The sequence below is a fragment of the Acanthochromis polyacanthus genome, chromosome 11 (genome assembly GCF_021347895.1).
Source record: "Acanthochromis polyacanthus isolate Apoly-LR-REF ecotype Palm Island chromosome 11, KAUST_Apoly_ChrSc, whole genome shotgun sequence".
Taxonomy (NCBI): Eukaryota; Metazoa; Chordata; class Actinopteri; family Pomacentridae; genus Acanthochromis; species Acanthochromis polyacanthus.
Genome location: NC_067123.1, coordinates 9,133,990 through 9,151,392, shown reverse-complemented (window position 1 = coordinate 9,151,392; position 17,403 = coordinate 9,133,990). Strand labels below are relative to the sequence as shown.

Genomic DNA, 17,403 nt, shown 5'->3' with positions numbered 1-17,403 from the left:
AAAAATCTGTATTTTAACAATTAATAATATATATATATATATATATATATATATATATTATTATTTACATTTTTTTACTGTATGCAAATTGACAAAAATACTTCATTACTTTACAGATATTTGCTGTCATTTTAACGATGTTTAATTTTTTATTTTTAATTTCTTCAGTTAATTTTGTGTGTATATTACAGATTTTCCCTCTTGGTTAAATTACTGGTAATATCCAACAAAATTAAATAAAAAAATATTCATTCACACATTGACCCTAAAAACAAGAGGCAAAACTGTCAATAATGTCCACATCAATAATCTGTATTTGAAAACTTAGTAATATTATTTTTTACTTCCTTTTTTTAACTGTAGGTAAATCAACAATATCTGTATTATTTTACAGATATTTGCTGTCATTTTAACTGTGTTTACTTTTTTTTTTGGCATCATTACAGTATCCTGCCAGATTTTTCATATATTTTGGGGCACCTTTGCTCGCCAAAAACAAACTTCTGCATATTAACTATTGGTAAATCACTGTATTAACTGTTATTTTACAGATTTCCCTTGTTTTGTGAAATATTTGTAGTGGTTACAGTAATAATTATTTGTCCTTTTACAGCACATGACCATAAACTTATTATGTTTTACTGTATTTAAATGATCAAAATCTATATTTTTACAAATGTTTGCCATATTTTCACAGTTTTTCAACATATTTTTCGGCATTCTTGGTGCCAGGATATCTTTTTTTTTCAATGCATTCAAAACATTCAAAAATGACATCTAATCAGAACGTTGTTTTGTTTTACAGCTGCAAAACTTCTATCAATTGTACCTGAAGTTATTATAATCTTTATTTTTTAACATCCACATATCAAACAACAGCCTGTGTTCAAAGAGCTTCAGTCGCAGCGCTGAACACTCAGATCTGCAGCTCCCCCCGGCTTTATGTGAGACATTCAGCTCAGCGTTCGCTCTCAGAGTGTCATTTTCACACCCAGCAGGCAGCTGTTTTCAGCAGCCAATAAAAGACAGAAAAAAACAGCAAAAAACAGGCTGTGCATTACCTGCTCAGCACCAAATGCCAGACAACAGCTTGCTGATGAACATAATGGAGCTTTTAGGAGCTTCACAGCTCAGTTATTTTCATCAAGTACAGATAAAGACCAGAAGCAGAGCAAAAAAAAAAATGTAGAAAAAAAAATTAAAGAAGGCTAAACATCAGATGTGCATTTATTAGGTAAACTGTGAAAAACGAACAGCTTTTAACTGTAATTTACTGTTATTTGACAAATGTTCCATGCTTTGGTAAATTACAGAAAATAATGTTGAATCATTTTTAACAGTTTTACAGATTTCCGTCCTTTTTTGAATATGAAATTACAGATAACATCTAGTAAAATTACTGAAAAAGTAATAATTTACACACATAGTGTAAAAGAAGGCCAAAACTGTACCTGATGTCCACATCAAATAGCAGTATTTTAAAAATTAATGTTAAAATAATGTTTTTTCTGTATTTAAATCAGCAAAAATTAGAATCATTTTACAGAGAATTAAAATATGTGCATTAAATTAGTCTGATTTATTAATATTCAATATATTATTATATAATATTTGTAAATTTAATATATTGATATTATATTTATTTAATATAAATTATAATGTATATTAAGGATTGAAAAGGTTCAAACATTTTTAATTGCAAATAATATCCAGTAAAATCACAAAACAAATATTCATTTTCTGTATTGATGCATTGACTGTAAAATAAGCTGTATTATTATTATTTTTTTTTTTACAAAAAATAATTTGTTCTTTCACAATGTTTGCACCATTTTCCAAGATATTTTTCCTGGTACACTTGTTGCCCTTTTTTAATTATTTTATTTTTACACTTTTTAAAAACTATTTTTTAATGTAAGGAAAAAACATTAAAACACAAAATACATACAGAAAAAAATCTGTTAAATAAAGAAATAACAACAGTGCAGACAAGTTGAATAAAGTGCACACAGATTTTGTAGAATAATTAAAACTTATTGACTAAAATAACTAAAAAAGACAAAGATGAGGAAAAATAAGTAAAAAAAATTAATTTTAAAAAAGTGATATACAATAAAATAGCAAAAAATAAATAAAATGAAGCGAATAAAAGTGCATTAAAGTTTAATAAAAGTACAGACAGTTTCGACCAGACTTTACAGTGACACTGAATAGAATTGCAGGCTGAAGCTGAAATCTCGTCCATGTGTGATGTTGTTTAGTCCTGGAATGGAAATCAGGTTATCAGGTCAACAAAACAAGAGTCTCAGCAGCAGAGTTTTAGGTTAAATGAGTGTTCTGACAAGATATAAGAAGAGAAGAAGCTGCAGCAGACAAACGTCCAGAACCTGATTACTAACAGTCTGTGAGCTTATAGAGAAGTTTTCCTTTAAACCCAGAGTGATCAGTAACCAGAAACTACCTGCAATATAATGTGACCTTAGTGCCAAGTGTAATTAAAAGGCAATCAACCTTACGGGCTGCAGCAGCGCTGGAACAGATTAGACTCAGGTTTATAGGGAGGACGTTTGTCAAACTGAAATAAAGAGGAGTGAAGGAAGTAAAGTGGTCTCGGTTCAGGGAGTTCTTTATATCTTCAAGTCCACCGATTAGAGATTCTGCAGGAGTCGCTGCACTCTGGATCAGAATAAAACTACTGCTGCTTTTCCAGATATCTGTATCACAGTCAGAAGTGAAAAACTGGCAGTAAAGCTTCTGTTGGTTTGCATGTGACTTTTATTGTGTCGCATGTTTCATTTTGGAAGAAGATACTAGAAGATAATGCTTTAAATTATGAGAAACAACAAAAGATTTTTACTTTTTAGTCAACTTTAACCCAGTTTAACCAGATGTCTTGATGTTTTATGAACCAAATAGATTCTTAAAGACAGTTATCAGACTGTCTATTACTGTCATCTATGGCCTTCTTTGGTTTTATCCTCTTGTTTATCAATGAAATCCTGTTTTTCTATATTTTTTATGACCATATTCAGTTGTCTTATTCTTGTACTGTACATTTCCATTGCTCCCATGTAACAAGTAAGTAGCGTTGGCTGCAGGGCAGAGGAAGGTAAATCTATAAATATGGTCCTGGAAACATGTGCATCAATTATTCACGTTGTTTTTTCTCTGACCTAAATTTTCCCACCTCTTTTCCGTCTCCTCCTCCACTCTGCTGGGGAATCCGTTCAGTATTCACCACATCCTGCTGCCTCCCACCTGCTTCCTCCTGCTTTTTCTACTTGACTTGATTCTTTCGTTCTGTCTCCCTTTTTATTTTGCTCATGTCTCCTCTATTTCCCCCCTTTTTCTCTTCTTTACATTTTTTCATCTTGCTTTCTGCTCTAATCTCATCTTTTCTTCTGCCACTTTTTCTCTTTCTGTAGGGTCTTGAAGTGTCCAAACCAGGCCGCTATCAGGCTCTCAACTCGGACAACTTCATGGAGATGAGTGACTCTGGGGTGGAGTTCACCAGCTCTGGCATCCCCCTGGACAGCGACACCGAAGCAGTCATGACCTACGCCTCCCACAAGCCCCTCCTGACCGCCGTCTCGCCCACCGCCATGGCAGCAGAGGTTCCCTCCGACAGCCTGGAGGCCACCGTGGTCCCTGATGGCGACCTCAGCGCCACCAGAACCCCTGACTCTGCCATGAGCGCCAGCCCTGCCTCCAACCCTCGCTCGCTGGCAGCTGGAACTCCTGATGGCAGCCTGCGTGGCGCAGCGTCGCCGGGAACGGCCTCCAGGGGCACCGCCGAGTCGGATTCAGCCCACACAGAAGGAGGAGCTGAAAGCGGAGAAGGTGGGCAGAAGGAGGAATCAGCTCAGAGCACCTGAGAGGAAACACCAGGGTGTGTTTTTTTTTTATATAGCTCCTTAAACATCCACGACCATCTGGCAGGAACATTTTCAAACCCAAACACCACCCAGTCCCTCGTCACTGCACTTGAAACATCACAGACAAAACATTCAAGCTTGGATCCAGATGTCAGTATAGCCTAGAAGAAAATAACAACAAAAAGGCCATTGCACAAAATGCACAACACAGAATTAAATGCACTGAAAAATGAATCGCAGAAGAGTAACCCCAAGCTCTGTCAAAAGAACAGAACAAAGCCGCTCCGTGCGTATGGAAAATGCATGCATTTAAATGAAACATTAATGTAAAAATTGTAGCTCAGACCTACAGGAAAACGCTGACATTAGACTAGACTGCATGCAGGCTTCAACGGGCCGAAGAGGCACAGGCTCCAAAAGAAGTTACTGATGACATGAAAAGGAGAAAAATACTCTCAGCACTTTTAGGAAAACACCAAAATGGGATCAAATGAGTTTAACATCTGCCAAAAGGTTGTCAGAAAAAATTCCAGGAGTTTGACAGTCAGACATTGTTTTCTGAAACCGAGGCTACTAGCAGTAACAGCAGCAGCAGCATCTCTTCTTGGAGGTGACTCTCAGTGTGTTGCCTCTGACAGCTTTTTTGTCTGCTCTCACTTGCATCAGACAAACTCTGCCATGATTGCATTTCAACCCACCCACACACTGACTCTATTATTAACAGTACAAGCATGTCAGAACAGCGTCTCCACAGCTCAGACAGAAGTGCTTGTTTCAGCACTCGCTCGCCGTATCCATGAGGATGATCTACTCGAGGTATTATTTCTCAAAAAAAAAACCACCCTGCAAACTGAAACAAGCTCGACTAGATTGAGTAGCACTGATGCGAGCGCTGCCAGTTGTTTTCCTTTTCTCTTGCGTCTCAGTCGTCAAATCTGCCACATTTGAAGGCGTCACATCGCTGAAAAAACCCTGTCGAAGCGTCCACCTCTCCTCAGCCCCACTAATGATGAACGCCCACCAGACCAACAGCTGACTGTAGAAAGCTTCCTCGTCTGTTTTTATCCCCCCCACTTGTCCTTCTCTCTTGGTGGAGTTGTCACAAGCTCTGTCAGAGGGAAAAATAGAATTCAGAGAATACTGTGCAGCACTTCTGGGACTTTTGGAAGCGCTCCCGAGAACGTAATTGGATTCTGGGTCTCTTTTGCAGACGGACCAATTCACGGACACCGTCGAGTGAGGAGCGGTGATAAAAGAGACGACAGAGATGGAACAGGGTGCTATTCGGGGAGCAGATAAATGACTTGCATGATTTAAAGCCTCCTATTTTCATCTCAGCCCCTCAATCTATCTCACGGAGCTCTGATTATTGTAGCCCAGTTGTTGCCAAAATGAAGTGAGTGGAGAGACGCAGTTGGATCGGCGAGTGATAACGCTGCAGCCTCAACAGAACGAGGCTGAATAAGTGATTGTGAGCGGAGGAGGGTGTTCATACAAACCGAGCAACAATATTAGACATTCAGCACGGAGACATGAGCACATTGAAGTAGGAAATGAAAAAGGAGGACATTCTTGGGGCATAAAAGTTCAGATTTAATGGTTAAATCAATATTAATAACCTGCAAATGGTGAATCTGTACATTTGTCGCCGGTGCTTTATGAGATCTAACCCTCCATAAGTCAGTAAAAGCATTATAAAGGTGTCTCGCTTTATATTTGTTAAACCACTGAAGCAGAGAAGGCCGCTTTAAACATGTTGAGTTGCTCTCTGAAAACCTTTTTATCAATCCAAGGGCATTAAAATATCAGCAAATGATGCTGCTGGTTTGTTTAAGAGCTCCACAGCATGTTGGCAGCACCCAGAGGAAAGTCTTACTGCTCTTCTAGAGCTTGGGAGACAGAATTGTGATTCTCATTTCAGCCTGGTTTTAGTTTGCATTTTGTCTGATGTGCTTCTCATATTATTCTCCGAAAATTCACTAGATAGAGATGAGAAAGGCGAACAACTAGAAACAGGACTCACACTTGCGATAAGCACCAATGAGCCACAACATTATGACCCCTGACAGGTGAAGTCAGTATCATCAATCACATTGGTACCATGTGGTGTTCTGATGGAAAGCCTTGGATGTTGGTGTTGATGAAACTTGGATACCCAAATAGACCTTGTCCCAGAACAAACACACTCCTTCATGCAATAACAATCCTAAATGTCACTGGTCTACCCCTGCAGGAAAACACACCCTACCACATCACAAAAACATCAAACAATCCGGAACATCTCGTGAAACATGACAGTCACTCGAGATGTTGATTTGACCTCCAAACTTTCAAGACCCCGTTCTGATCAAGCATCAACAGAATGCAGTGGAATAAGTTTGATTCCCAGAGGCTCCACTGCACAACCCTGAGCACCCAAAGGATCCAATGCCAACGTCCTGTTTCCAGACTCCGTAGGAGACCCTGAGAGGTCCTCTGGTCCCAACGGTTCAGACATCATCATTGGGACCCACACAATATTAGGCAGGTGGTCTTATTGTTACATCTGATCGGTGTATAGAAAATAGTTCGACTTATGGTTCCATTTCTTCTCAGCTGAGCAACATGTGAGCTATAAATGAGCTTTATTTTATACAAATATAATAATACAACCACTGTATTAAATTATACTCAGCAGTCTTCCTAATATTTTGTCAAGCCTGTTTTACACAAAATGGAGCCATTAGTTGAAGTTGTGAAATATCTCCTGTAGATCTCAAATGTGACACTTGTTTCTTGTTGCTAATTGCTCTCCTTTCTCACCTACATTTTTCTTGTTAATTATTTTAGGAGAAGAATATGAGACAAAAGCTGTGTTAAAACAAGAATCACAATTTTGTTTCCCAAGCTGTGAAAGAACAAGCTTTGAGCGGGAAGATTTCCCTGTGGATTTTTTAGATTTGCTCTTCAAGAATCTCCTTTTTTCATGAAATCAGTGCTCACTTAGCCCCAAAATCAACTGTTTGTAGGAAATGACAGCTGGAAACAGTGGCAGGAGATTATTTAAAAAGAAGCATGAACAGAATCAGATTAAGATCGGTGTCCTAACAACTGTTTAGGACTAATTGGTTCCTCTTCCTCGCCTGAGGGTTGATTCAGGTCACGGGAACCACAGAATGAGACGTCTCACACCGCTGTTCCAAGTGTGACCTCCTCTGAACAATCTGGAATACAAGCAGAGCCGCACCTTTAGGGAATCAGAGAAATATCATCCATTACATGCTTCACCACTGAAAAAAAGCCTTCTCCATCACACCGAGGCTCTGGTTGTCCCACGGATCCCATTTAGACGTCACTGTTGTTGTTGCAGTTGGCAGCTGTTAGCAGTTTGGCTACCTCATGCTGTAACTGAATTGATGTCAAACCGAAAAGTCTGCAAGATTCATGACCCAAACACTCACAGAGACATAGAAGTTTTATGTCTGGAAAGGAAAAGCACAAAATCGTGATCCTTTTTAAAAAGGAAAAAGCTTCACGTTGTAGTTAAAATGGGTAAAAGGAGAAGCAGCTATTGTAAATACAATACAGTAATTAGCAAAAAGACTAAGTTAGCTAGCTCTCTTTCTTATTCAGGTACATGTAGTTTGGATCTTGACCCCGTCCTACATGTGATTGAATTATTGATTTTGTATGAGTGTTTTATAGGGATTGCTCATGCAGGGAATTAAACAGACATTTATTCACAGTAAAAAAAGGCCCTGAAGTGACTCTGCATGTCTTGTAAATATCAGGTTGATGATGACAAACTGATGGTTGGTGGATCTTCAACGAAACCTAAAGCAATATTAATGATAATGTCAGCGAGACGCCCACGGGGCGGAGAGGGGAATCAGGCGTAGCACATCTCCACATCGCTCACTCTCACTCATCCTCTTTTGTCACTGTTGTAAATACAAAGATACGTGATCTGCATGTGTATAGTGTGAAAATACTAACGTTTCTTACTGCAAGGCTTATGCAAGATTTTATACAACGCTGCACCAATCCTTTAACCACACATCCACAGTAGGTAGAAAACGATGCCTTTAGCTGGGAACATGAGCTCATGTCATGTTTACATATTTGCTGTGAAATCCTTTCATTGAAATTTGCATTAGAAGGCGTGATGTTGCCTCTGGGGGGCGCTATTTGACACACAAACAGTGTAGGAGGCAAGGAAATGAACCAAGTTGCCCAGTTTGGTTGATTTAACTGGATACTGTGGCTTATTTTTAGACTGTGCTTCCAAGATTGTGCCAAGAAATACGAGTGAACAGACAGATGACAAATTAAAGGAAAAACTTGAACTCCTGACCCCTTCAGTGAGGCTGTGAGGGATTTTGCTGCCATTGTTCAGATCCACTGTCCTTAGAGGTAAAAGTTACTGAGTCATTTTTATTGTGATGGAAGGAGTCATTCTCTCAGGATTACAATTCCCCCTCAATTAGGGCGTGAGGGTTGATTGAATGGTTTGATGCTAATGATGTTTATCACATGTTAATGCCGTTGCAGTCACCAGATCATGAGATTTTGGACCAACATTTTTGATAAACGTTCTCCACCACCATCATCAAAACACATAAATGAGGGAAGATCCTATGAAATATCCAGTAGATTTCCCAAGACTTGGAGAAACAATACCAAGACACAGTGGAAACCCACCTTGCACCTTACTAAAACACTTTATGTTGGGTTTTCCTTTAATATGTCACCCACCTGTAGAGAGAGTTACAGAAATCCAACATACCAGAAAATGAAGATTACAGCACACTTGTTTGCTGCCCTGTCTGGAAATACAGATGAACAAGTCCAAATGGTTTGGTAAACATGCCAGGAAAAACTTAAAATAGTTCTTCAGAGCGGCACCTGCTGCTGAGTAACCTTTAGTTTAAGGGGATTGTTCTTCGCATATCTAATGTGAAGCTTTAAAGTACTCAATTTTCCTCATTTTAATTGTTTGTCTTTGGTTTAGTGGCAGGTAAAAGCATAAAGCTAGAGCTGATACTAACAGCTATTTGATTTTTTTTTTATGTGCAGACTGTTTTCTCAAAAAAACATCAGAAAACCTTGAAAAATACCCATCAGTTTAACAAATTCCAAGCTGGCATCTAAAAACATGTTGTTTGGTCCGACAAAGAACACAAAATAATACATTTCATCTACAGGGAGGGACCAGAAATGCTGCAAACTCTTGCATTTGACTTTTTTTGCTTGAAATAACTTAAAATTGCTTTAAAATCCTATCATTAAAATAGATCCAGGTGGAATATTGTTCCTTAAATGACCAAGTTTTTGCTAAAGTTCTTTGGAGCAGAACTTAAGGTACATAAAAGAACCCTTTTTGATTACATCTTCTTCTTTATAGAACTTCTTGCTGGTTCATTGTGGATCTAAAAAGTCTTCTACTCTGGCTTTACTGCAGAAAACCACTTTTAGCTCCAGTTGGCATCTTTATTTTCTGAGTATATCTTGTAAATTAGTGTGTGAAGGACGTGCTGCTTGTTAGCACTGAGCCCTGCTGTTGTTGGTCCGTATGCTAAGCTAACAGTGCTTTAGCTTTGGCTTTGCTAGAGGGCACAGGGACAGGAACAGACATGACATTGTGATTTTGTTATTGCCATACTGCACAGACTTTAATTACAAGCTAATGGGGAAACAATGTGTGCAATTAGCTGATGATATTCAAGAATTTCTTCCAGCTTTCTCTCACTTGGTACAAAGAATCAAGAATCTGGCAGAAAGCTGCAAAGTCATTAATGAGAAAGGTTAGATCTGAATAAAATCCTGCCATCTGGTGACTACAAGGCAGCAACCAGCTTGAAATAAAGCATCCCAAGGAGTAGGAATGTGGGTGTTTTCCTTTTCTTTCCCTTCTACAGGCAGAGAAATAGAAATTACCATACTGCCCAAAATGTTAGCCGATCTTAAGCGAGGTAAAGAGATTTAGAGATTCTATAATCTCCATTTCACCACGGATTTATCTGTTTAAATGCACAAGTTGCTAAGAAATTCTATTGACTCTGTCCTCTGTGGAGTGCCAGATATCACTCAAGATAAATAATGATGGCAAACTAGGCTGAAGCCTCAGCTTTAGAAACTGCAGTCCAGAATAATTTAGAAACATTGATTAGTAATTCTATTGAAAAGTAAAGTTCTAACATTTACATACCGATGTTTCAGAAGGCTGGTGGAGCTGCGGCTGGAAAGCTCCATACATTTGCAAATATGTTTTTCCTTTTTAAGTGAGGATGAAATGCTCCATCCAGAGCACACATTATAAAGCCTCTTTTTGAGGACACTTTTGTGCTTTGCAGGGTGAAAGGACTCGAGCCTCCTTTGGGTATCAGCACGCCGGAAGAATAGTTCTGTAGGTTCAGGCAATCACAGCTGACGAAGGCTTTATGAAAGGATTTCACTTCCTGTCATTCATCCTTGGTCTGATGTTTTCTGTTTCATTACACATCTGAGCCGCTACTCACAAAGCCTCTCAGAACAGAAGTGCTGATCCGTGTGTGGGTAGGGGGAGATTTAATAAAATGTTCTTTCAGTTCGGGCAGATTCGCTCTCCTGTTAATCTACTATTCTCTGTAATTCCAAAGAATGTAATGAAAAACCATGAAATGATGTCTGCAGTGTGGCAGTTTGCTCAAACCGCCATCACAACAGAAATCTCACTTCAACGCAAAATATCCAAAGTTACTGTCAACTGCCGCGTCTGACTCCGAGATCAATTAATTTTAATTCACTCCACTTCGGCTCAGTGGCTTTTATGATTAAATCCAGTCTCATCTTTGATTCATGCCAGATAATTGGAGAAACTAATTGGAAACCACTTATCTCTGTCGCTCTGAGCTCGCTGCCAGAGAGCAGTCCTTTACAGGGCGAGCATTCTGAGTAATGAACACACAAATTTCAAATCGAATCAGGCCAGTATTACGGGACAAACTGATCCCAGGTCAGCAGCACTTCTACTCTGAGATGCTCTGTTTTTATTGCACACTCATGTTTGCTTGAAAACTGTTTTGTCTCCACTTAGACACTCCCTGCACCTGAGAATGTTTTTTATACAAGAAAATTTCAAAAAATCATATAATCAGTGAAACAAATGTGCGTCATCCCAAACCAAGTGCATTTGCTGATAAAAAAGAGAGAAAAATGGCACCTCCTTCGGATGACTGAACATTTCATCGTCGGGACTTTTTGTAGCATCATATTTAGCACCACAAACTACTCTAGCTGTTCTTAGTCTTTCTTCCTACTCTGATATTATAGCCTATATCTGCTGTCCTAGTGTAAACCTAAGAGTTAGTGTAACCGCAGCATGCTGACCAGTAGATTGCTTGTGGGACAGCAGCTGTGATGCCAATAGCTAATAATAATAGTAATTATATGAATTACACTTTTCTGTACAGCAGGCCTCCTGAGTCCTTTCTGATCTTGTGGTTTCTCCTGAAAAACACTAAAAACACACATTTGACTGCTGGTATTCAGCCGAGAGTGACAGTTAAAGTTGAATATCAGTGTTTTATAACATCTTGTTGGGTTCAACACATAGTAGAAATAAGAAAACATTCAAGCTTCCATCTGGTTTGGTCTTTGTGTTTTATTTTTTTATCACATCGGAATGAATTTTGTCATTTAATTCATGTTTTTATGTTCAATGTTCACTCTTTGCAGGGATATTTTAACTCTATGTGTCATTTTTTTCATCGTATCGGAGTGAATTTTGTCAATTAATTCATGTTTTTGTGCTCTTTGTCTGTTTTTGCAGGGACATTCTATCTGTATAGTCTTTGTGTTTCATTTTTTCATGGTATCTGAATGAATTTTGTCATTTAATTCATGTTTTTATGCTCTTTGTTTCAACTTTGCTGGGATATTCTAACTCTATCATCTTTTGTTTTAATTTTTTCATCATGTCAGAGTGAATTTAATTCATGTGTGTTTACAGGGATATTCTAACTGTATAATCTTTGTTTTATTTTTTCACTGTATCTGAGGTGATGTTGCCATTTAATCAATATTTTTATGTTCTATGTTTCCGTCTTTGCAGGGATGTTCTAAGTCTGTAGTCTGTGTTTTTTTCATGGTATCTGAAGTAATTTTATCATTTAATTCATGTTTTTATGTTCTTTGTTTCCATCTTTTCAGGGATATTCTAACTATTTAATCTTTGTTTTATACTGGAAGGCCAGATAATATGCATGTATTCTTTTAATGACACTGGTATTCTCCTTTAACGTACAATCTAATGCACATAAACGCTGATTATTAACCTCAAAGCTGATGCTTATTCAAATGTTTCAAAACTAACACATGTAGTTTGATTCTAACTGACAATAAAAATCCATTCCAGAGGTTTATTTTAAGTCATTTAAATATCACACTTGTTGAACTTACTTCATGTAACTTTAAAATCCATAGTTTGACTCTCTTTGTTTGGGGAAACCACAGATTCAGACTTGTTCTTGAGGCCAACTTAGATCCTTTTTTTTCCCCATTTCTGCCCATGACCTAGTCAGGAGAAGTATTGTCATTGTCACTGTAACTGTAGCTGTTTCTGCAAAAAAAAAAAAAATGCAATGCTTTATTTGTATTTTCTGTTTTATTTGGAGCTGTGATTGAGGGTTATTGTATTTGATGTTCTGGAATAATTTCGCTTTAATTTGCGTTATGTTTGAGGTCATGATGAAATAATAACAGTGTGAAGTCTGAGCTTCATAAGGAGAAACTAAAACATGGTCAAAGATAATCATGTGTTGACTGTTTGACGGGGAAATACATGTTTTGTCTTATCGATGGGCTAAAAAAACAAGGAAGTGTTGAAATTTGTGCAAAGTGTAGTTGATGTGGAGCTTTAAGTCCAGAACCAAACACAGATATTGTTCAGGGTTCTTATTCTGCCTGTAAATTGTTGAGTTCTGTTGGACTAATTACAATCCAAATAAATTCAGCTTCATTGTCATTTAACATCGGAACATGGAAGTTTGTGTTTGTCAGGATTGTGTGAGTTTAGATTTATGCAAATAGACATTACATTAAGTTTTTGATACCAAATTCTGTTGTACTCATGGATTTGTCTGCTTTAAAGTTGTTGTTACATGCAGCTGCTTTTATTTTGAAAGAAGTTGTCACGTTCAAACCTTATTTGATGTTTTTCCAAGACTGGATAATCATTGACAATACTTCACTGTACTGCCATGGCCAAGCCCTGTTTGCCTGAATAACAAATCATGAATTATTTCTATACTCTCAGACCTTTCGGCATCCTGCACAAACTTTTGTAAAGCTTCTCCTTTTTCTGTAATGAATAAATAATTCCCAATAAATGAATTTTCAACAGACCAAATTAAAAGGCTTATTTTTTGTGTCACCACTCCCCCCCCTCCCCCACCCACCCCATTTCATTCATTTAAACTCAAGTATTTTCCATTCAAACTTCAGATTAGCAAGCATTTCCAAAACATGCAGCAAAGCCTCATTCAAACAAATAGACCAGATCAGGAGGAGCAAGCATCCGTTTTCCTCACAGAACACATTCTGTCCCAGAATTTCAGCTCTTTGTCTGGATACACCCACAGGTAATAGCTAGTATAAGTTGTGATAAATGAACTTAGGCGCTGCCTATAGGCTGAGTGGGCTCCACAGCTTCTTTGCACGACATTATCTTTTACTTTAGTGTAATAAGACAGCGGCTGTTTGGTCCACAGAGGGGATTTAAGAGATGCTAACAACAGCTAATGACCAACAGGAAGCTTCAGTGTATGATCTTCCCTCCAAATAACCACAAATAATAACCAATAACATGATAATATATTCTTTCTCTGTCTCCTTAGATGCATTCATGCCAAGCTATTATTATTCAGTTTTTTTGTTATTAATTCTCTGCTCATGATTCACTGCCTCAGTCCAGCCCACAAGAAATAACAAAGTAAGAATAGCACAATAGAGTATAAATGTAGTGAAGTGAGTCAGAGAGGAAGAGGTTATTCCACCTTAAATCCTCCTTCTGCTCTGATTTACTTGGAACTTTTGCTGATGGTAAGCTAAGGTTATTTAAATGATATCTGTGGACTTTTTAGACTAATATATCAAGTGCCCTCTGAGATTTAAAAAAAAAAAAATTTTTCAACCCACTTTCAACACACACAGTATCACAATATCTAAGGAATTAGGTAAAAGCCTGAAATTTTAACTGTTATTTTTTCTCTAATGTGAAAATTGCCTGATTTCAGAACTATTTTTTTTAGTTAGAGTTGTAAAGCAATTTTTTTTTTTTTTACAACTTGGCTTAGTCAGTCATGAAAGTGAAACAAAAATAACATGTGACCAAGTATTCCATATCAGAAAACATTCAGCATGTTTTACTTTATATTATTGTGACATGCAGCTACTTATGTTTTAGAAAATATCACTAGTTGATTTCTAAAATTATGCATTTTTAGGTGAGTTTTTTATGTGAGTTCAAAGATGGGCCTTTTTTTTATGATGGCTTGGATTTTCTTTTTCATATTTCAGCTCACCCATAATCAGAGATTATTTGATCCACTTGTCCAGTATTACAGATTCTGAATCAATGATGTGATGACAAATAACAGTGAAAGTTTCAGGCTTTCATCTTTAATAGTTTCTGAGATATTGTCATTCAAACAGCCTAAAATTACAACGTGTGAAAAATTGTGCTGAAAATGGGTGAAGTGGCAACTTTTAAAAATCTCAGAAAGTATTTGTTAGATAAAAAATATATATTAAAAAGGTTGAGCAAATTAAAGTTTAATTGACCGAGAAAAAATGTTTTAAAAATGGGATGACTTGAGATAGAACAAGCCTGTATAATGTGTTGTGATTAAAGTCATCTTCTACTCATCATTGTGCTTCTTCTTCTTCTTCTTCTTCTTCTTCTTCTTGTCCTCTGTTCTGAACACCAGAAAATTATCTGAGCCCAGCAGGCTGTTTTCTGATTCATCTGTGCTCACATTAAGTCTGAATCTAAGACTTGTACTGGAAGCCGACCACTTGTGTAAGTTTTTCAGGGTATTTGGCAGATGGGTTGTTCCAACATTTTGCAGAACTTGTCACAGTTCTTCTGTGGATTCAGGCTGTCTTGTGTCTCTTCATGTAATCCAGAACTCTGAGGGGGCCAAACCATCTGCTGTGCGGCGCCTCATTTTACTTCCTTAAGAACCAACTGTAGGTCTGGGTTTGTTGTCCTGCTGCACAGTGAATCTGGAACTGAGCAGGTGTTGCATGAGGGATAAAAGTTTATATCTATTTAAGGATTACAGTCCAAAGTTGAGAGCTGTATTTAAGTTTCGACTTGGCAAAAAGCAAGTTTGCAGCACTGACTGAAATGTTTTAATGCATCAAAGTGACCTGATTTCATTCATTAGTGTTATATTAAAGACTAAAGCTCACTGGATGATTGTAAGATGGATTTTTAAGACCTTTTACAATCTTGCAATTTATTTTATGTTATATAGAAAAATCTGTCTGTAAGTTATGCTAATGGCAGTCTAAACCAAAGGGTCCAATCTGGCCCTCAGGATGACTTTACAAAGTGTAAAAATTACAGAGGCAAAAATCAATACTTACTGTGAAAATATTTAAAGATATTGAACTTTGTGCAACATAATGTGAGTCAGCAGCTTCAGTATGATAGAGACTGGTTTGGTGGAACCGTATCGTTGATTCACAGCCACGACTTTTAGACATTTTTTTAACGTGTAAATTTTACACATTTAGAAGGCAGGGGAAAAACTTAACCTTCTTTCTTAATAGTTCCCATTTAGTTTGTGTGCTGTGTCAGTTCAGGTGGTCAGGATTACTACACAGATGTGGAAATGAATGTAATTTTTTTTTAAAAATTCTAGACCTTGAGAACTTGTAAAACACTATATTTTTCAATTCCAGATGTGCGACGAAATGTTTTGTGCTTTACACTGTGATCAATAAGTTGTAATGCACAAATGATAAACTGAGGCAAAAATATTGTAAAACTTTCACTTATTTTTCTTTAGAAATTCCAGATTGTTAAAAATTTGCTGCTGTACACTGTAAATGTCCCCGCTGTGGGATTAATAAAGGTTTAATCTATCTATCTGTCTATCCAGAAAGACAGTTCATTAAGTGCGAACATTTTCAGAATGTACTTTTTTGCATGAAAACAAAGGGGAAAAAATGGAGTTGTGGTTATTTGTAGGTTATTATGCTCTGATCTTACTGGTCCAGCCCACTTCAGATCAAACTGGGCTGAATGTGATCTCTGAACACCCCTGGTCTAAACAAAGATTTCAGACAAATCAAAGGTATACAGCCTAAACATCAGAAATAATACTACGCTACTGAGTGTAATCCAGGGCTGCAGCTATTTATTGTCATTTATTTTCTTGTTTAGTTATTTAGTTGATAAAATGTCTGCAAGAGCAACATGACAGATGTGTTGTTTAGGCAGCAGCTGGTTTAATGTGAAAAGCATTTTATGGTTGAATAAATCTTCACAGTTAGTCCACATTTCTTTCATTTATTTAGGTTTTTACCGAACAATATATATGCATATGATGATTTAAAATGACTGCAGTATATTAGATACCGGCCATTCTAGCTGAATCTATGCAGGTGTTCTGTTTTACATTGTTTATTCGTATAATAATTTATTTAGCTAATTCTTGAATGTTACTTCTTGCAAAAACAATTTTTTTTTAAATTTAATAACAGTGAACAAATAGGCTACATTTCAAAAGATGAAATTATGTTTGGGTGATTTATGAGTTACAGAATATTATGATCACTTTAGCACTAAAAAATGACTTGGTACCATACTTTGATTCAGAACCAATAACTCATCTTAGCCATTTTTCATTCTTTGTTGCTTCAGGCTTCTAATAACCATCTTGTTTGTAGATATTTTGTACAGACAAACTCCAGGTTACTGAAATATTAAACTGTAACTGCTGAAATGAGAGGCCAAAGCATGACATAATTACCAACAAAAGACAGTAAATTTGTAGGGGTGAGGTTAATGTTTGGCTGACTGTTTTGTGGCCTTGTTGCAGGTTGCACAGACACGTGAGGTTTTCCTGTTGTTGTGGGGGATTCTTTGCATACAGATCCTCTATCAGAACCTTCTCACAGCTCAGAAATATGATCTTCATTGTGTAAAAAGCTGAACCATCTCCATCATCTGAGCTTTTCTCATCGTCACTTTAGATTTTAAGTATCTACTGCAGCAAAAACGCTTGCTAATCCACATCTGATCGCCACAATTCACTGCAAAACGCTAAAGTATAGTGAATAAAAGTGGACAAAAATATTAAAATCCAAGCTTATATTGTTCAAAAAATATGCAAAATGCTAAAAAATATGCAACTTTGTACTGTTCTTGCCATACAAATATTTAAATTCCTGTTGAATCCTCTGAAATATTGGTGAAGAAGGAGAATTTTTAGACATTTTCTGATTCAAAGTATCAAAGTAGGGTCAGATGATTGACAGCAGGTAATGAACAGCTGTT

The 17,403-nt window shown here is 37.1% G+C and overlaps 1 protein-coding gene and 1 long non-coding RNA gene across 3 annotated transcripts in view; both read left to right on the top strand.

The window, feature by feature from the left end:
• LOC110956396 (uncharacterized) overlaps positions 1–13,235 on the top strand; it is a 46,951-nt gene extending 33,716 nt beyond the window's left edge. For both annotated transcript variants that reach the window (XM_051956144.1, XM_022201810.2), the window contains exon 10: positions 3,426–13,235. In XM_051956144.1, coding sequence (XP_051812104.1) covers positions 3,426–3,875 — 450 coding nt within the window. In that variant the 3' untranslated portion in view covers positions 3,876–13,235. The remainder of the gene's footprint in view (positions 1–3,425) is intronic.
• The window catches only part of LOC127536272 (uncharacterized), a 578,171-nt gene that overhangs the window by 115,712 nt on the left and 445,056 nt on the right, over positions 1–17,403 (top strand). The gene's annotated exons all lie outside the window — the stretch shown is intronic.